Source organism: Anabrus simplex, chromosome 3 (genome assembly GCF_040414725.1).
Source record: "Anabrus simplex isolate iqAnaSimp1 chromosome 3, ASM4041472v1, whole genome shotgun sequence".
Taxonomy (NCBI): Eukaryota; Metazoa; Arthropoda; class Insecta; order Orthoptera; family Tettigoniidae; genus Anabrus; species Anabrus simplex.
In genome coordinates, this window is record NC_090267.1 from 523927943 (window position 1) to 523943961 (window position 16019).

General features: G+C 37.5%; 1 protein-coding gene across 2 annotated transcripts in view; it reads right to left on the reverse strand.

The window, feature by feature from the left end:
- The window catches only part of Non3 (Ribosome production factor 2-like protein Non3), a 182257-nt gene that overhangs the window by 30748 nt on the left and 135490 nt on the right, over nucleotides 1–16019 (reverse strand). For both annotated transcript variants that reach the window (XM_068226770.1, XM_067143683.2), the window contains one exon: nucleotides 1110–1389. In XM_068226770.1, coding sequence (XP_068082871.1) covers nucleotides 1110–1389 — 280 coding nt within the window. The remainder of the gene's footprint in view (nucleotides 1–1109; nucleotides 1390–16019) is intronic.

The following is a 16019-nucleotide window of genomic DNA, read 5'->3' on the forward strand; positions in this document are numbered from 1 at the left end:
GCATCACCTTCTAGTATTCCAACCATATCATCATCCACCGCAGTACTAAGCATTCCCATTCAGCACTCAACTGGCTACAGTAGATCATTTATAGTCGCCGTCAGCTGAATTTGGAATTCCCTACCTGCTGAAATTAGGAGCGTGTCGTCCGACTCGTTGGCTGAACGGTCAGCGTATTGGCCTTCGGTTCAGAGGGTCCCGGGTTCGATTCCCGGCCGGGTCGGGGATTTTAACCTTAATTGGTTAATTCCAATGGCACGGGGGCTGGGTGTGTGGGCTGTCTTCATCATCATTTCATCCTCATCACGACGCGCAGGTCACTTTTGTGTGTCAAATAGAAAGACCTGCACCTGGCGAGCCGAACCCGTCTGGGATATCCCGGCACTAAAAGCCATACGACATTTTTTTCAGGAGCGTGTCAAACCACCTCCGCTTTAAGAAACTCTGTCAAACCTGGTTAATAAATAATAATAATTTCTTATAACATAGTAGGATTAGATCATAGCTAATTAGATTAATTAAAACATTTAACTGATACCTTAAGATATTAAACTGTAGGTAATTTAGTGTATATTTAACTCTTCATGTAGGTGTATGTATGGTTGGACAGAATAGCAGGCTTCATAGCCTGAGTCCCGCCATATAAAATAAATAAATAAATAAATAAATAAATAAATAAATAAATAAATAAATAAATAAACAAATAAACAAACAAACAAACAAATAAGATGGGTAGTAGGACTGTTGACAGGACACTGCCATCTGAAAAAACAACTACATAGAATTGGAGTAATAAGAGACAATATACGTAGGAAATGCGATGAAGCAGAGGAATCAGCTGAACACATACTTTTCGAATGTGAGGCGCTGGGTAGAATCAGACTCTCCACTTTAGGACTACCAAGTGAAGAGGGACGAAAAATCCAAGAAGACCCAATAAGAACAACCTGCAGCTTTTTCGAGGGGGCAAGTATATCTAGGTGGGAATAAAGGAAAATCATGGAAGCTAAAGATCTTAGAGGTCGACGTTAATTAGGAACTAATATTTAGAGGCCCCATGATGAAAAGAAGAAGAATCCCACTTCAAAATTTTAAAAAACTTGTTTTACCTGTAACTGCGCATGAAGATCCTATCCTCTGCAGCAGTAAACATGATGACGTGTTCGAGACCCTTGAGTCTTACGTTGGTAACATCCTCTCGCTTGAACATATCTATAAGCAAGCTCTTGAGTCGCTGAAATTCATGGTTGTGTTCAAAGAGTTCCCCAGCAAACAGCAAACATGGTTTAATACCCGGCGACACCTTCTCATTCTTGAAATCGGACAAACTGTTGAAAGAATCAACTCCTAACTCTACCATATCCAAGAGGTGGAAATCATACATACGACCTGTGAACAAAGATTACCTTCAATCACATAGATAATCTATATAAATAAAATAAGAGTTTTGTCTATACATTGCTCAGAATTTAAAGAGGATGGTATTTCTGTATCGGTCATGTCCACAGTAACAAGGAAATGCACTTTTTAATTTCCCGTAATTTCTGTCTATCTGCATGCATGCATGTATGTATGTACTTGCATCACGAGAAAACGGAGGAAGAGAATTTAATGAAAATTGGTATGCAAAGTCGGGAAATAAGTCTCTACAATCTAGGCCATAAGTACCGTATTTACTCGCATATTAGACCCCTTTATTTTCCCACTTGTACAGCCAAAAATAGTAAACGGGGGTCCAATATGCGATAACCTCAAAATTTTGTACAGCGAACACGACTTCTAGGTTATAAGGAGCTAAAATTGTATGTGTAAACATTCTATAGGTACTATTATTTAACAAACTTAGAATGTATTTAAGTTATACTGGCTATTTTCGTTGGAAGGCAGTATTTCTAAACGTAAAACGACGATAAATGGTGAACACGACTTTTAGGACTACAGTACATGTAAAAGTCCGTTTTAGATACTCATATCACGTCATTTGTTACATCTCATTAATTCCTCTGGTGAGGCTGACGTCAGGAAGGGAATATGGACGTAAAAACTCGCTACGAAGATTCGTCTCACGTCATACTCGATCCCGTAGAAGAAAGGGATAAGGGTATCGTGTTATCATATAATTAAATATTGATACAAAAGAACTTAATGGCCAGTCGTTTGTCTCTGTCAATTCAGCAGTAGGCCTAGCACACAGTAAACCTGATCACTGCTTTCATTTGAATTATCGCCCTGCGCCGCCAACTTCCCTGCCTTGCTACCAGCGTGTCGGCATTCTAAGTGACATCATCTTCACTGCTATCTCTCGCCAGTCGCGTCAGCCATGCTTCATTCTCTTTGAGCCATGCTCTGCAATGAAGAGCATACGAGGTCCCGTCTTTTTGAAACTTAAAAAAAAAAAAATTGTTCCCGACTATAAGAGTTTAAACAGTGTAAATCTATTCCCATATGGTCTCTGATATTCCCAGTTGGTGTATATGTAGCAGAAGCCATGCCAAACCATCAATCAATCAATCAATACTGATCTGCATTTAGGGCAGTCGCCCAGGAGGCAGATTCCCTGTCTGTTTACAGGGATCATCTGCTGAAAGGTATAAAGTGGCAGGAAGGGATTCAGTTAGGTGGAAATGTAGTAAGCAGTCTGGCCTATGCTGACGACTTGGTCTTAATGGCAGATTGTGCCGAAAGCCTGCAGTCTGATATCTTGCAACTTGAAAATAGGTGCAATGGGCATGGTATGAAAATTAGCCTTTCGAAGACTAAACTGATGTCAGTAGGTAAGAAATCTGATAGAACTGAATGTCAGATTGGTGATACAAAGCTGCAACAGGTAGATAATTTCAAGTATTTAGGTTGTGTGTTCTCCAAGGATGGTAATATAGTAAGCGAGATTGAATCAAGGTGCAGTAAATTAACGCAGTGAGCTCGCAGTTACAATCAACAGTATTCTGTAAGAAGGAAGTCAGCTCCCAGACCAAATTATCTTTACATCGGTCTGTTTTCAAACCAACTTTGCTTTATGGAAGCGAAAGCTTGGTGGCCTCAGGATATCTTATTCATAAGTTAGAAGTAACAGACATGAAAGTAGCAAGAACGATTGCTGGTACAAACAGGTGGAAACAATGGCAGGAAGGTACTCAGAATTAGGAGATAAAGGTTAATTTTGGAATGAACTCGATGGATGAAGCTGTACGCATAAACCGGCTTCGGTGGTGGGTTCATGTGAGGCGAATGGAGGATGATAGGCTACCTAGGAGAATAATGGACTCAGTTTTGCAGGGTAAGAGAAGTAGAGGGAGAACAAGATGATGATTAGACTCCGTTTCTAATGATTTAAAGATAAGAGCTTTAGAACTTATTGAGGCCACAGCACTAGTTGCAAATGGAGGATTGTGGCGATGTTTAGTAAATTCACAGAGGCTTGCAGACTGAACGCTGAAAGGCATAAAGGTCTATAATGATGTATGTATGTATGTATGTATGTATGTATGTATGTATGTATGTATGTATGTATGTATGTATGTATGTATATTTGGTTGAGTTGTTTGCTTAAAGTGAAACTTGGTGCATCTTTAAAATTTACTATTGGTCTAAAGGAACACAAGTTTTGGTGCAGAATAGAATATATTTATTTATCATCTACAGAGTGTCCCAATTACAGATTAATATAATAGAAAATTGAATAATATATATGAGTCGTAAATTTCCAAAACCTGCCTTCTCCTCAAAAATAGAAGAAAGAGATAATGACGCCAAATTATAACATGACGGAGGCTTTACAGATATCAACTCTTGGTTTGCTGAAAAAAAAAAAAAAAAAGAAAATCTTATCCCAGGGAAAAACACTACCAAAATGTTGAGTTTATTTAAAAAAAGTCTAATCCTCAACTAATTTGTTCCAAAACATGCCTTTTCCACTTCATTCCAAAAACTGCCTTACGCTGCAGTGTTCTAATTTCAAAACATGGCTATTCCATGTTGTGAATGTATTAATCGGGACTAATTTGCCACAAGAACAGACTTGGCTGGGATGGTTTTGTTTTTCAGGCTGTCTACACTGGTAAACAGAGAAACTGAGGTTGAGAACAAGAGTGTTGTTTTGTCGCATGAGGGTGTGATAATAGTGTCGCAGTTCTAGCAGGTGCAAAGCCGAATATAACATCTTAACCTAAGACTGATCATGGCTAGTTGAAGGAGTAACTGTGTCTATTGTAGATACAAAGTCCTCTGCGTGTATATTTTCATTATCATAATCTATAAGTTTCATGTCCGTATTGATTTTTGATATTCACAGACATGAAGTTTTGAAGCTTCCACCTAATCAATACTATATTTATGTATTGTTATTTTACAGTACCGATTTCGACCTTGTGAAGGTCATCTTCAGCTGACTAACATAAAACATCACTGTAAGAATGTCACATAGTATACGTAAAAACGTTGTCAGTTTGCCAATATTCTTCGTCCTACGTTAAATGATAACATTACTGTTATGTACACGGATGATATATGTTTAAAATACAATGTTCACTGTTCCACATTAAAACTTATTAGCTGGATTGAATAAAACATTTTGAGGCACAAATGAGTTCATACGGCGTATTGTAACTAGCCGTGTTTGTCTGGTATTTGATGATGAGAAACTTTATTACAAGTGATGAAAATCATTTTTTGTCCGTGATGTTTCGTAAAAATATAGGAAAATATTTAAAATTTATTTCCACCTATTCAATACAATATAAGACGTTGACATTTAAGTTTAAACAGTTTTCAAATGTGAGACATGTTTCGCCTCTTACTGAGAGGCATCTTCAGTCACTAATCAAAACCTTATTACTTTTGTCAGACAACATCTCAAACATTCTACAGCTATTATAAAAATGTTCATAAAACAACTAAGAATCTAATATAATGATGAACAATGTGTAGTACAATTGATGAATAGGACGACAATAGATGATACAGTAGTACGTAGATTCTTAGTTGTTTTATGAACATTATGAACATTAGTGACTGAAGATGCCTCTCAGTAAGAGGCGAAACATGTCTCACATTTGAAAAATGTTTTAACTTAAATGTCAACATCTTATATTGTATTGAATAGGTGGAAATATACATACATACATACATACATACATACATACATTATCATTATAGACTGTTATGCCTTTCAGCGTTCAGTCTGCAAGCCTCTGAGAATTTACTAAACGTCGCCACAATCCTCGATTTGCAAATAGTGTTGTGGCCTCATTTAGTTCTATACCTCTTATCTTTAAATCGTTAGAAACAGAGTCTAACCATCGTCGTCTTGGTCTCCCTCTACTTCCCTTACCCTCCATAACAGAGTCCATTATTATCCTAGGTAACCTATCCTCCTCCATTCGCCTCACATGACCCCACCACCGAAGCCGGTTTATGCGTACAGCTTCATCCATCGAGTTCATTCCTAAATTAGCCTTTATCTCCTCATTCCGAGTACCATCCTGCCATTGTTCCCACCTGTTTGTACCAGCAATCATTCTTGCTACTTTCATGTCTGTCACTTCTAACTTATGAATAAGATATCCTGAGTCCACCCAGCTTTCGCTCCCATAAAGCAAAGTTGGTCTGAAAACAGACCGATGTAAAGATAGTTTCGTCTGGGAGCTGACTTCCTTCTTACAGAATACTGCTGATCGCAACTGCGAGCTCACTGCATTAGCTTTACTACACCTTGATTCAATCTCACTTACTGTATTACCATCCTGGGAAAACACACAACCTAAATACTTGAAATTATCGACCTGTTCTAGCTTTGTATAACCAATCTGACATTCAATTCTGTTGGATTTCTTACCTACTGACATCAATTTAGTCTTCGAGAGGCTAATTTTCATACCATACTCATTGCACCTATTTTCAAGTTCCAAGATGTTAGACTGCAGGCTTTCGGCACAGTCTGCCATTAAGACCAAGTTGTCAGCATAGGCCAGGCTGCTTACTACATTTCCACCTAACTGAATCCCTCCCTGCCATTTTATACCTTTCAACATATGATCCATGTAAACTACAAACAGCAAAGGTGAAAGATTACAGCCTTGTCTAACTCCTGTAAGTACCCTGAACCAAGAACTCATTCTACCATCAATTCTCACTGAAGCCCAATTGTCAACATAAATGCCTTTGATTGATTTTAATAATCTACCTTTAATTCCATAGTCCCCCAGTATAGCGAACATCTTTTCCCTCGGTACCCTGTCATATGCTTTCTCTAGATCTACGAAACATAAACACAACTGCCTATTCCTCTCGTAGCATTTTTCACTTACCTGGCGCATACTGAAAATCTGATCCTGACAGCCTCTCTGTGGTCTGAAACCACACTGGTTTTCATCCAACTTCCTCTCAACAACTGATCGCACCCTCCCTTCCAAGATGCCTGTGAATACTTTGCCTGGTATACTAATCAATGAGATACCTCGATAGTTGTTGCAATCCTTCCTGTTCCCTTGCTTATAGATAGGTGCAATTACTGCTTTTGTCCAATCTGAAGGTACCTTACCAACACTCCACGCTAATTTTACTACTCTATGAAGCCATTTCATCTCTGCCTTCCCACTATACTTCACCATTTCAGGTCTAATTTCATCTATTCCTGCTGCCTTATGACAATGGAGTTTATTTACTATCCTTTCCACTTCCTCAAGCATAATTTCACCAACATCATTTTCCTCCTCCCCATGAGCTTGACTGTTTGCAACACCATCATGATGATTTCCTTTTACATTAAGAAGATGTTCAAAATATTCCCTCCACCTCTCCAGTGATTCCCTGGAATCTGTTATGAGTTCACCCGAATTACTCAAAACACTGTTCATTTCCTTTTTCCCTCCCTTCCTAAGATTCTTTATTACTGTCCAGAAAGGTTTCCCTGCTGCTTGACCTAGCCTTTCCAGGTTATTACCAAAATCTTCCCATGACTTCTTTTTGGATTCAACAACTATTTGTTTCGCTCTGTTTCTTTCATCTACGTACAAATCCCTGTCTGCCTCGGCCCTTGTTTGGAGCCATTTCTGATAAGCCTTCTTTTTACGTTTACAGGCTGCTCTCACTTCATCATTCCACCAAGATGTTCGCCTTTTCCCATCTTTACACACAGTTGTTCCTAGGCATTCCCTTGCTGTTTCTACTACAGCATCCCTGTATGCCACCCATTCACTTTCTATATCCTGAACCTGCTTACTGTCTACTGTTCGAAACTTCTCACTAATCATATCCATGTACTTCTGTCTAATTTCCTCGTCCTGGAGATTTTCTACCCTTATTCGTTTGCAGACAGATTTCACTTTCTCTACCCTAGGCCTAGAGATACTTAGTTCACTACAGATCAGATAATGGTCTGTATCATCGAAAAATCCCCGAAAAAACGTACATTCCTAAAAGATTTCCTGAATTCAAAGCCTGTTAAGATATAGTCTATTATGGATCTGGTACCCCTAGCCTCCCATGTGTAGCGGTGAATAGCCTTATGCTTGAAGAATGTATTCGCAACAGCTAAACCCACACTAGCACAGAAGTCCAGCAAATGCTTCCCATTCCCATTAGCTTCCATATCTTCCCCACATTCACCAATCACCATTTTGTATCCTTCAGTTCTATTCCCAACTCTCGCATTGAAATCGCCCATTAGCACTATTCTATCCTTGCTGTTGACCCTGACCACGATGTCACTCAATGCTTCATAAAACTTGTCAACTTCATCCTCATCTGCACCCTCACATGGTGAATACACGGACACAATTCTTGTCCTAATTCCTCCCACTGACAAATCTACACACATCATTCGCTCACTTACGTGCCTAACAGAAACTATGTTGTGTGCAATGGTATTCCTGATAAAGAGCCCTATCCCAGGACTCTGCTCTTCCCTTTCTAACACCCGTCAAGTACACTTTATAATCTCCTATCTCTTCCTCCTTATCTCCCCTTACCCGAATATCACTTACTCCTAGCATATCCAGATGCATCCTCTTTGCTGACTCAGCAAGTTCTACCTTCTTTCTTCCATAAGCCCCATTAATATTGATAGCTCCCCATCGAATTCCATTTCGTTCGCCAAGTTGTTTCCAAGGAGTCCCTCGCCTGTCAAATGGGAGTGGGACTCCATTACTCCCATAGGTCCGAGGCTTGCTTAAAGTGTTCTGAGCTCGGTAAATTCATGAAGCAGGATGCTGCCCTACCTGCACATAGTCCAAGTGAGGATCTCTCCTCTAACGGGTTATGGACCACTGGTGAATTGTGTAGTCCTAGCCGCCTGAGCACAAGGAGGGCCACGACTCAGAATATGTCCGAGATGCCCACTCCCATTCCATAGCAACTGGTATCCCGACTCTCAGGACCACTTACTAGGCCACTCAGCCGTTGCCCATGGTTCACGAACTAGGACGTGACTAATTTTAAATATTTTCCTATATATTTTATGAGGAACTTTGTCGAAGTATATACTTGAATGTTTGCAGTCCATGCTAAAAAATTATAATTTTACCATGAAACTTAGTAGAATTTGTGTAGAATTATGGATAGATTGTTAGTCTTAAGACATGCTTCCCTTGGTCTTTACGTTATCTATTTTTGTTGCTTGATTCTGACATGTCATATGATTAGCGTGAAAGCTCCTTCACTTTGTGTTGTTCGACATATTTAATATCTGTAAAAATAGAAATGGAGTGTAAGAAATTTACGCCTGGCAAGTTGGAATGTCTATTCAGTGTGGAGTAGGTGTGCATGTACTTACTGCTGTTGTTGACTCTTGGTATGTGCTACTCGGAGCACGTTGTGCACTGTTTCGTGTGTATCTGAAGCTGATGCTTGTGGTTGTGGAGGGGTAAGAGGAGCGGCTGTTGAAGGAGTAGGAGTGGAGCAGGATGTGTCTTCTGCCGGTTTTTTAATGTGTGTTGGGTTAGTTTTTTGATTCTTTTTAGATAAGTGATTTTTGGGGAAGGAATAAATGTGTCGAAAAGAATATTGATTCTGTCTGTAATTTCATTTAAATTGAAGTTTGGATTGGCGTATTGATCTAAACTGATGTAAAAATCTTCCATTATGTTGAGTAAGGGGCCCTTGGGGATTTTACTTAGAATTTGCATGTTGTTCTCAATGTTTGTAAATTTATGTTTGTAGTCTTCAGTGTGTTGACCTATGGCTGAGAAATTATTATGTTTTACTGCATTGATATGTTCATTGTAACGAAAGTTCCTTCCAGTGCGCCGATATAACTGGCCTCACAGCTGTTACACTTCATTTATTGTTGTTGATAGATTTGATGGGTAAAATGTTGGCATTATTACATGTAGTTCTGTAGGCTATTTTTAGATTTTGTTTTTTGAAAACGTTGGTATACGTGGGTGTTATTAAAAGTGGTAAGTATGTAATCTTTCTTGGTTTTGTTGGTCTGGCTAATTCTTATTTTGGTTGATGTTTTATTTTATGGATAATTTTATTGATACCGAGCTCGTTAGCTGCAGTCGCTTAAGTGCGGCCAGTATCCAGTATTCGGAAGATAGTAGGTTCGAACCCCACTGTCGGCAGCCCTGAAAATGGTTTTCCGTGGTTTCCCATTTTCACACCAGGTAAATGCTGGGGCTGTACCTTAATTAAGGCCACGGCCGCTTCCTTCCCACTCCTAGCCCTTCCCTGTCCCATCGTCGCCATAAGACCTATCTGTGTCGGTGCGACGTAAAGCAACTAGCAAAAAAAAAAAAAATTTTATTGATCATTTCCTTTTTGTATCCATTTTGTCTGGCCATTTCGTGAATCAGATCACTTCTTTGTTTAGTTCTTTTTGTGTTAGTGGTATATTAAACGATCTGTATATCATACTGTTGTATGCTGCTTTTATGCGTGCGTGAGGGTGGATAGAGTCTATATTTTATTGTGTTGGACGTGTGTGGGCTTTCTGTATATTTTGTATGTTAGATGACTTTATGTCTGGTTATATGTATGTCTAGGTAATTTATGGCATGGTTGTTTTCTGTTTCCATAGTGAATTTTATAAAACTGTTCTAGTAATTTGATTTCATTTGTGAATCTATTGTCTATTGTAACAAAGATGTCATCTACAAATCTACACCAGAAGAAAATGTCTATTTTGCTGATTTCTTGATGTTCTAAATGATCTATGTAAATTCTGGGTAGTATCCCATTGGTAGGCATTGTTGTTGATAGATGGTGTCATGGAATTTGAAGTAATTGTTGTTGGTAGCAAAGTCGAGTAATTTTTTGAACTCTTCTACTTCAAGGATACTCAGTTTACTGTTTTTAAAACTGGATTCTATTAATTTTGTAGTTTTATGTGTAGGTATATTAGGGTACATGTTTATTATATCATATGATGCTAAGCTGTGGTGTTGTTCGATTTTTAATTCTTTTGTAATATTACAGAAATCTATTGAATTTCGTACTGCTTTTTAGCTAAAAATACATAGTCTTTTAAATAAATGTTTGAATGAACTGTGACAATTTGTAAGTTGGACTAGGTCTGTAGTTTATAATGGGTCTAATCGGTAGTTTCGGGTAAGCTTTGGCGGTCGGTAACTCGGGGTTCATTATGATGAGCTTTGCAGTTTCTTGTTCATTTAGCAGAAAGTGAGTGTTTTTTAGTAATATTTTAAGGTTTCTTTGGATGCTGGTAGTTGGGTTTTTATTTTTAATTTGTAAAGTGATATCTAAGAAGCATTGTTTGGTTTTGGCTATGTGTTCGTTTCTGTCTATAATAGTGGTACAGTATTGCCTTTGTCTGCTTTAGTTATTAGTAAGTTGTTCTGTTAGATTTTGTTTTTAGTTTTTTTTATTTGTGTGTTGTTGGTGTTTTTGTTGCCGTTTTCGTTACTGATTCTGTTGATATATTGTGGTAATATATGTTTATTATATCATATGATGCTAAGCTGTGGTGTTGTTCGATTTTTAATTCTTTTGTAATATTACAGAAATCTATTGAATTTCGTACTGCTTTTTAGCTAAAAATACATAGTCTTTTAAATAAATGTTTGAATGAACTGTGACAATTTGTAAGTTGGACTAGGTCTGTAGTTTATAATGGGTCTAATCGATAGTTTCGGGTAAGCTTTGGCGGTCGGTAACTCGGGGTTCATTATGATGAGCTTTGCAGTTTCTTGTTCATTTAGCAGAAAGTGAGTGTTTTTAGTAATATTTTAAGGTTTCTTTGGATGCTGGTAGTTGGGTTTTTATTTTTAATTTGTAAAGTGATATCTAAGAAGCATTGTTTGGTTTTGGCTATGTGTTCGTTTCTGTCTATAATAGTGGTACAGTATTGCCTTTGTCTGCTTTGGTTATTAGTAAGTTGTTCTGTTAGATTTTGTTTTTAGTTTTTTTTATTTGTGTGTTGTTGGTGTTTTTGTTGCCGTTTTCGTTACTGATTCTGTTGATATATTGTGGTAATCTTTTTCTAATTTTGTATCTAATTTCATTACGCTGTTCGTAAGGAATTTTGTTGATAGCATTCTCAGTTTCTGCAATGATAGTGGTAATATTCTAGAAGGCTGAAATATTTCCCCAATTATATTCGAGTCCCTTACTCAGTATAATGCATTCCGTCTCATCAAAGGTCGTATCTGTAAGATTTTTCATTGGTGGATGAAATATGTGTTGGTTGCTGTTATTAAGTCTAATGGGGTAGTTTTCATTGGTGGATGAAATGTGTGTTGGTTGCTGTTATTAAGTCTAATGGGATAGTTGCTATTAGGAACATTGTCTTGTGTATTCTGATTTTGTGACTGTTTTAGTGGATTTAGTTTTTTGGTTAATGTGTTCTGTTTTTGAATGGCTATATTTGTTTGTTTTTTATTGGTGATTTGTTGAAAGTTATCCTAGTAACTGTGTGGTAGGTCGTGGGAAGCTTTTAAATGTGTTTCTTAAAGCTGATTGTTAAGGTGGTGTTTTTTTCCTACATAGGAATTTTATTTCTTTTCTCAACCAAATTTTATTCGTCTTTCTCTGTGTATTAAGAGTCTGGTTGGTGTTTCTGTGTTTATTATTGTACTTTTTTTGAGGAATTTGGATGTTAGGTCGTTCAATAGATATTCTTTTACAAAGGTGATGCTTTTGATTACGTTTGTTATTTTGATTTCCGGATTATGATATTTGTAGGCAGTTCGCTTTCCCTGGTTGGCTACGATGTCATAATCCAAGTTTCATGTCCGTATTGATTTTTTATATTCACAGATATGAAGTTTTGAAGCTTCCACCTAATCAATACTATATTTATGTATTGTTATTTTATAGTAGCGGTTTTGACCTTGTGAAGGTCATCTTCAGCTGACTAACATGTCATTATTAATTTAATAATTATATTGTAATTACAATTCACTACGGATCAGAACCATGAGAACATAACATGTAATTAGAACATCACTGATACATGTCACATAGTGTAGGTCTCTTCGTCCTAGCTTAAGCAATCGTCTACTTTATATTATAATAATAATAATAATAATAATAATAATAATAATAATAATAATAATAATAATAATAATATTTGCTTTACGTCCCACTAGCTACTATTTTAAGGTCTTCGGAGACGCCAAGGAGCCGGAATTTAGTCCCGTGGGAGTTCTTTTACGTGCCACTAAATCTACCGACATGAGGCTGACGTGATATAGATGTTGATTCCCATAGGGAATCTGATATTAGTCCTGAATGAGTAAATTTGAGCACCTTCACATACCACCGGTCTGAACCAGGATTGAACCTGCCAAGTTGGGGTCAGAAGGCCAGCGCCTCAACCGCCTGAGCCACTCAGCCCGACTAAGCGTTAAATGATATGAGAATTAAAACTTAACATTACTATTCCATACATGGATGATATATGTTTAAAATACAAAGTTCTTAAATTATAAACTTCACTGTTCCACATTAAAACTTATAGCTACGAGGGGCGATTGAAGTCCGTGCAAAAATAAAAACTACTTACGTGTTTGGGGTAAACTTTTTAAATTTTCTGACAGTCTCCTTTTAGGCTTATACACTTCGTCCAATGACGTTCTAGTTTGTTGATCCCTTCCGAATAATAGGATTTGTGCAAGTCTGCAAAATATCCATTAGTGTTTGCAATCACCTCCTTGTTTGAATAAAATCTTTGTCCCGCCAGTCATTTCTTCAAATTGGGGAACACATACTAGTCCGAGGGAGCCAAGTCTGGAGAACAGGGGGATGTGAAACGAGTTGGAATCCTATTTCCATTAATTTTGCGACCACAACTGCTGAGGTGTGTGCTGGTGCGTTGTCGTAATGGAAAAGGACTTTGTTGTGGGCCAATCACGGGCGTTTTTCTTCCAGCTCGGTTTTCTAACGGTCCAATAATGATGAATAATAATGTGCACCTGTAATAGTTTTACCCTCTTCCAGATAGTCGATGAAGATTATCCCTTGCGAATCTCAAAAGACAGTCGCCGTAACCTTTACGGCCGAAGGAACGGTCTTCGCCTTTTTTTGGTGCAGACTCCCCCTTGGTAACCTATTGGTTGGATTGTTGTTTGGTCTCAGGAGTATAGTAATGTATCCATGTTTCATCCACAGCGACAAAACGACGCTTGAAGTCCTCCGGATTCCTATGGAACAGCTGCAAACCATCCTTGCAACACTTCACATGATTCAGTTTTTGGTCATGCGTGAGTAATCGCGGCACCCATCTTGCGGATAGTTTTCTCATGTCCAAATGTTTATGCAAAATATTATGTACCCGTTCAGTCAAGATGCCCACAGCACTAGCAATCTCATGCACCTTAACTCTTCTGTCATCCATCACCATATCATGGATTTGATCAATGATTTCTGGATTTGTAACCTCCACAGTCAGTTCAGAACGTTCAGCGTCACTTGTGCTCATATGGCCAGTCCGAAAGTTTTGAAACCACTTATAAACTGTTCTAATCGAAGGTGCAGAGTCACCATAATGTTTATCAAGCTTCTCTTTAGTCTCCTGAGGCGTTTTGCCTTTCATAAAGTAAACACCACACGAAATTCTTTTTCGTCCATTTCTTGAAAATCACTCGACTTCCTTGATTCACACGAATGCCAAACACAAAGAAATAGACCAACATGGCTGAAACTTGGTGTGCGTTCATTCAAGAGGTGCTACTAACTAAACATGACCTCGATACGCGCTGGTGGTGCCATCTCTCGAACTTTGCACTGACTTTTCAAACCACCTTCGTAGATTGAATAAAACATTTTTGAGGCACAAATGAGTTAATACGGCATATTGTACAAATGTAACTATGTTATATCATGTGCTCAGCCGTGTTTGTCTACTGATGGTATAATAATGCCAACATTTTACACAACACCAATTCTTTCTACAACAATAAATGAAGTGTAACAGCTGTGAGGCCAGTTATATCGGCGCACTGGAAGGAACTTTCGTTACAATGAACATATCAATGCAGTAAAACATAATCATTTCTCAGCCATAGGTCAACATACTGAAGACTACAAACATAAATTTACAAACATTGAGAACGACATGCAAATTCTAAGTAAAATCCCCAAGGGCCCCTTACTCAACATAATGGAAGATTTTTACATCAGTTTAGATCAATACGCCAATCCAAACTTCAATTTAAATGAAATTACAGACAGAATCAATATTCTTTTCGACACATTTATTCCTTCCCCAAAAATCACTTATCTAAAAAGAATCAAAAAACTAACCCAACACACATTAAAAAACCGGCAGAAGACACATCCTGCTCCACTCCTACTCCTTCAACAGCCGCTCCTCTTACCCCTCCACAACCACAAGCATCAGCTTCAGATACACACGAAACAGTGCACAACGTGCTCCGAGTAGCACATACCAAGAGTCAACAACAGCAGTAAGTACATGCACACCTACTCCACACTGAATAGACATTCCAACTTGCCAGGCGTAAATTTCTTACACTCCATTTCTATTTTTACAGATACTAAATATGTCCAACAACACAAAGTGAAGGACCTTTAACGCTAATCGTATGACATGTCAGAATCAAGCAACAAAAATAGATAACGTAAAGACCAAGGGAAGCATGTCTTAAGACTAACAATCTATCCATAATTCTACACAAATTCTACTAAGTTTCATGGTAAAATTATAATTTTTTAGCATGGACTGCAAACATTCAAATATACTTCGACAAAGTTCCTCATAAAATATATAGGAAAATATTTAAAATTTATTTCCACCTGTTCAATACAATATAAGATGTTGACATTTAAGTTAAAACATTTTTCAAATGTGAGACATGTTTCGCCTCTTACTGAGAGGCATCTTCAGTCACTAATGTTCATAATGTTCATAAAACAACTAAGAATCTACGTACTACTGTATCATCTATTGTCGTCCTATTCATCAATTGTACTACACATTGTTCATCATTATATTAGATTCTTAGTTGTTTTATGAACATTTTTATAATAGCTGTAGAATGTTTGAGATGTTGTCTGACAAAAGTAATAAGGTTTTGATTAGTGACTGAAGATGCCTCTCAGTAAGAGGCGAAACATGTCTCACATTTGAAAACTGTTTTAACTTAAATGTCAACGTCTTATATTGTATTGAATAGGTGGAAATAAATTTTAAATATTTTCCTATATTTTTACGAAACTTCACGGACAAAAAATGATTTTCATCACTTGCAATAAAGTTTCTCATCATCAAATACCAGACAAACACGGCTAGTTACAATACGCCGTATGAACTCATTTGTGCCTCAAAATGTTTTATTCAATCCAGCTAATAAGTTTTAATGTGGAACAGTGAACATTGTATTTTAAACATATATCATCCGTGTACATAACAGTAATGTTATCATTTAACGTAGGACGAAGAATATTGGCAAACTGACAACGTTTTTACGTATACTATGTGACATTCTTACAGTGATGTTTTATGTTAGTCAGCTGAAGATGACCTTCACAAGGTCGAAATCGGTACTGTAAAATAACAATACATAAATATAGTATTGATTAGGTGGAAGCTTCAAAAC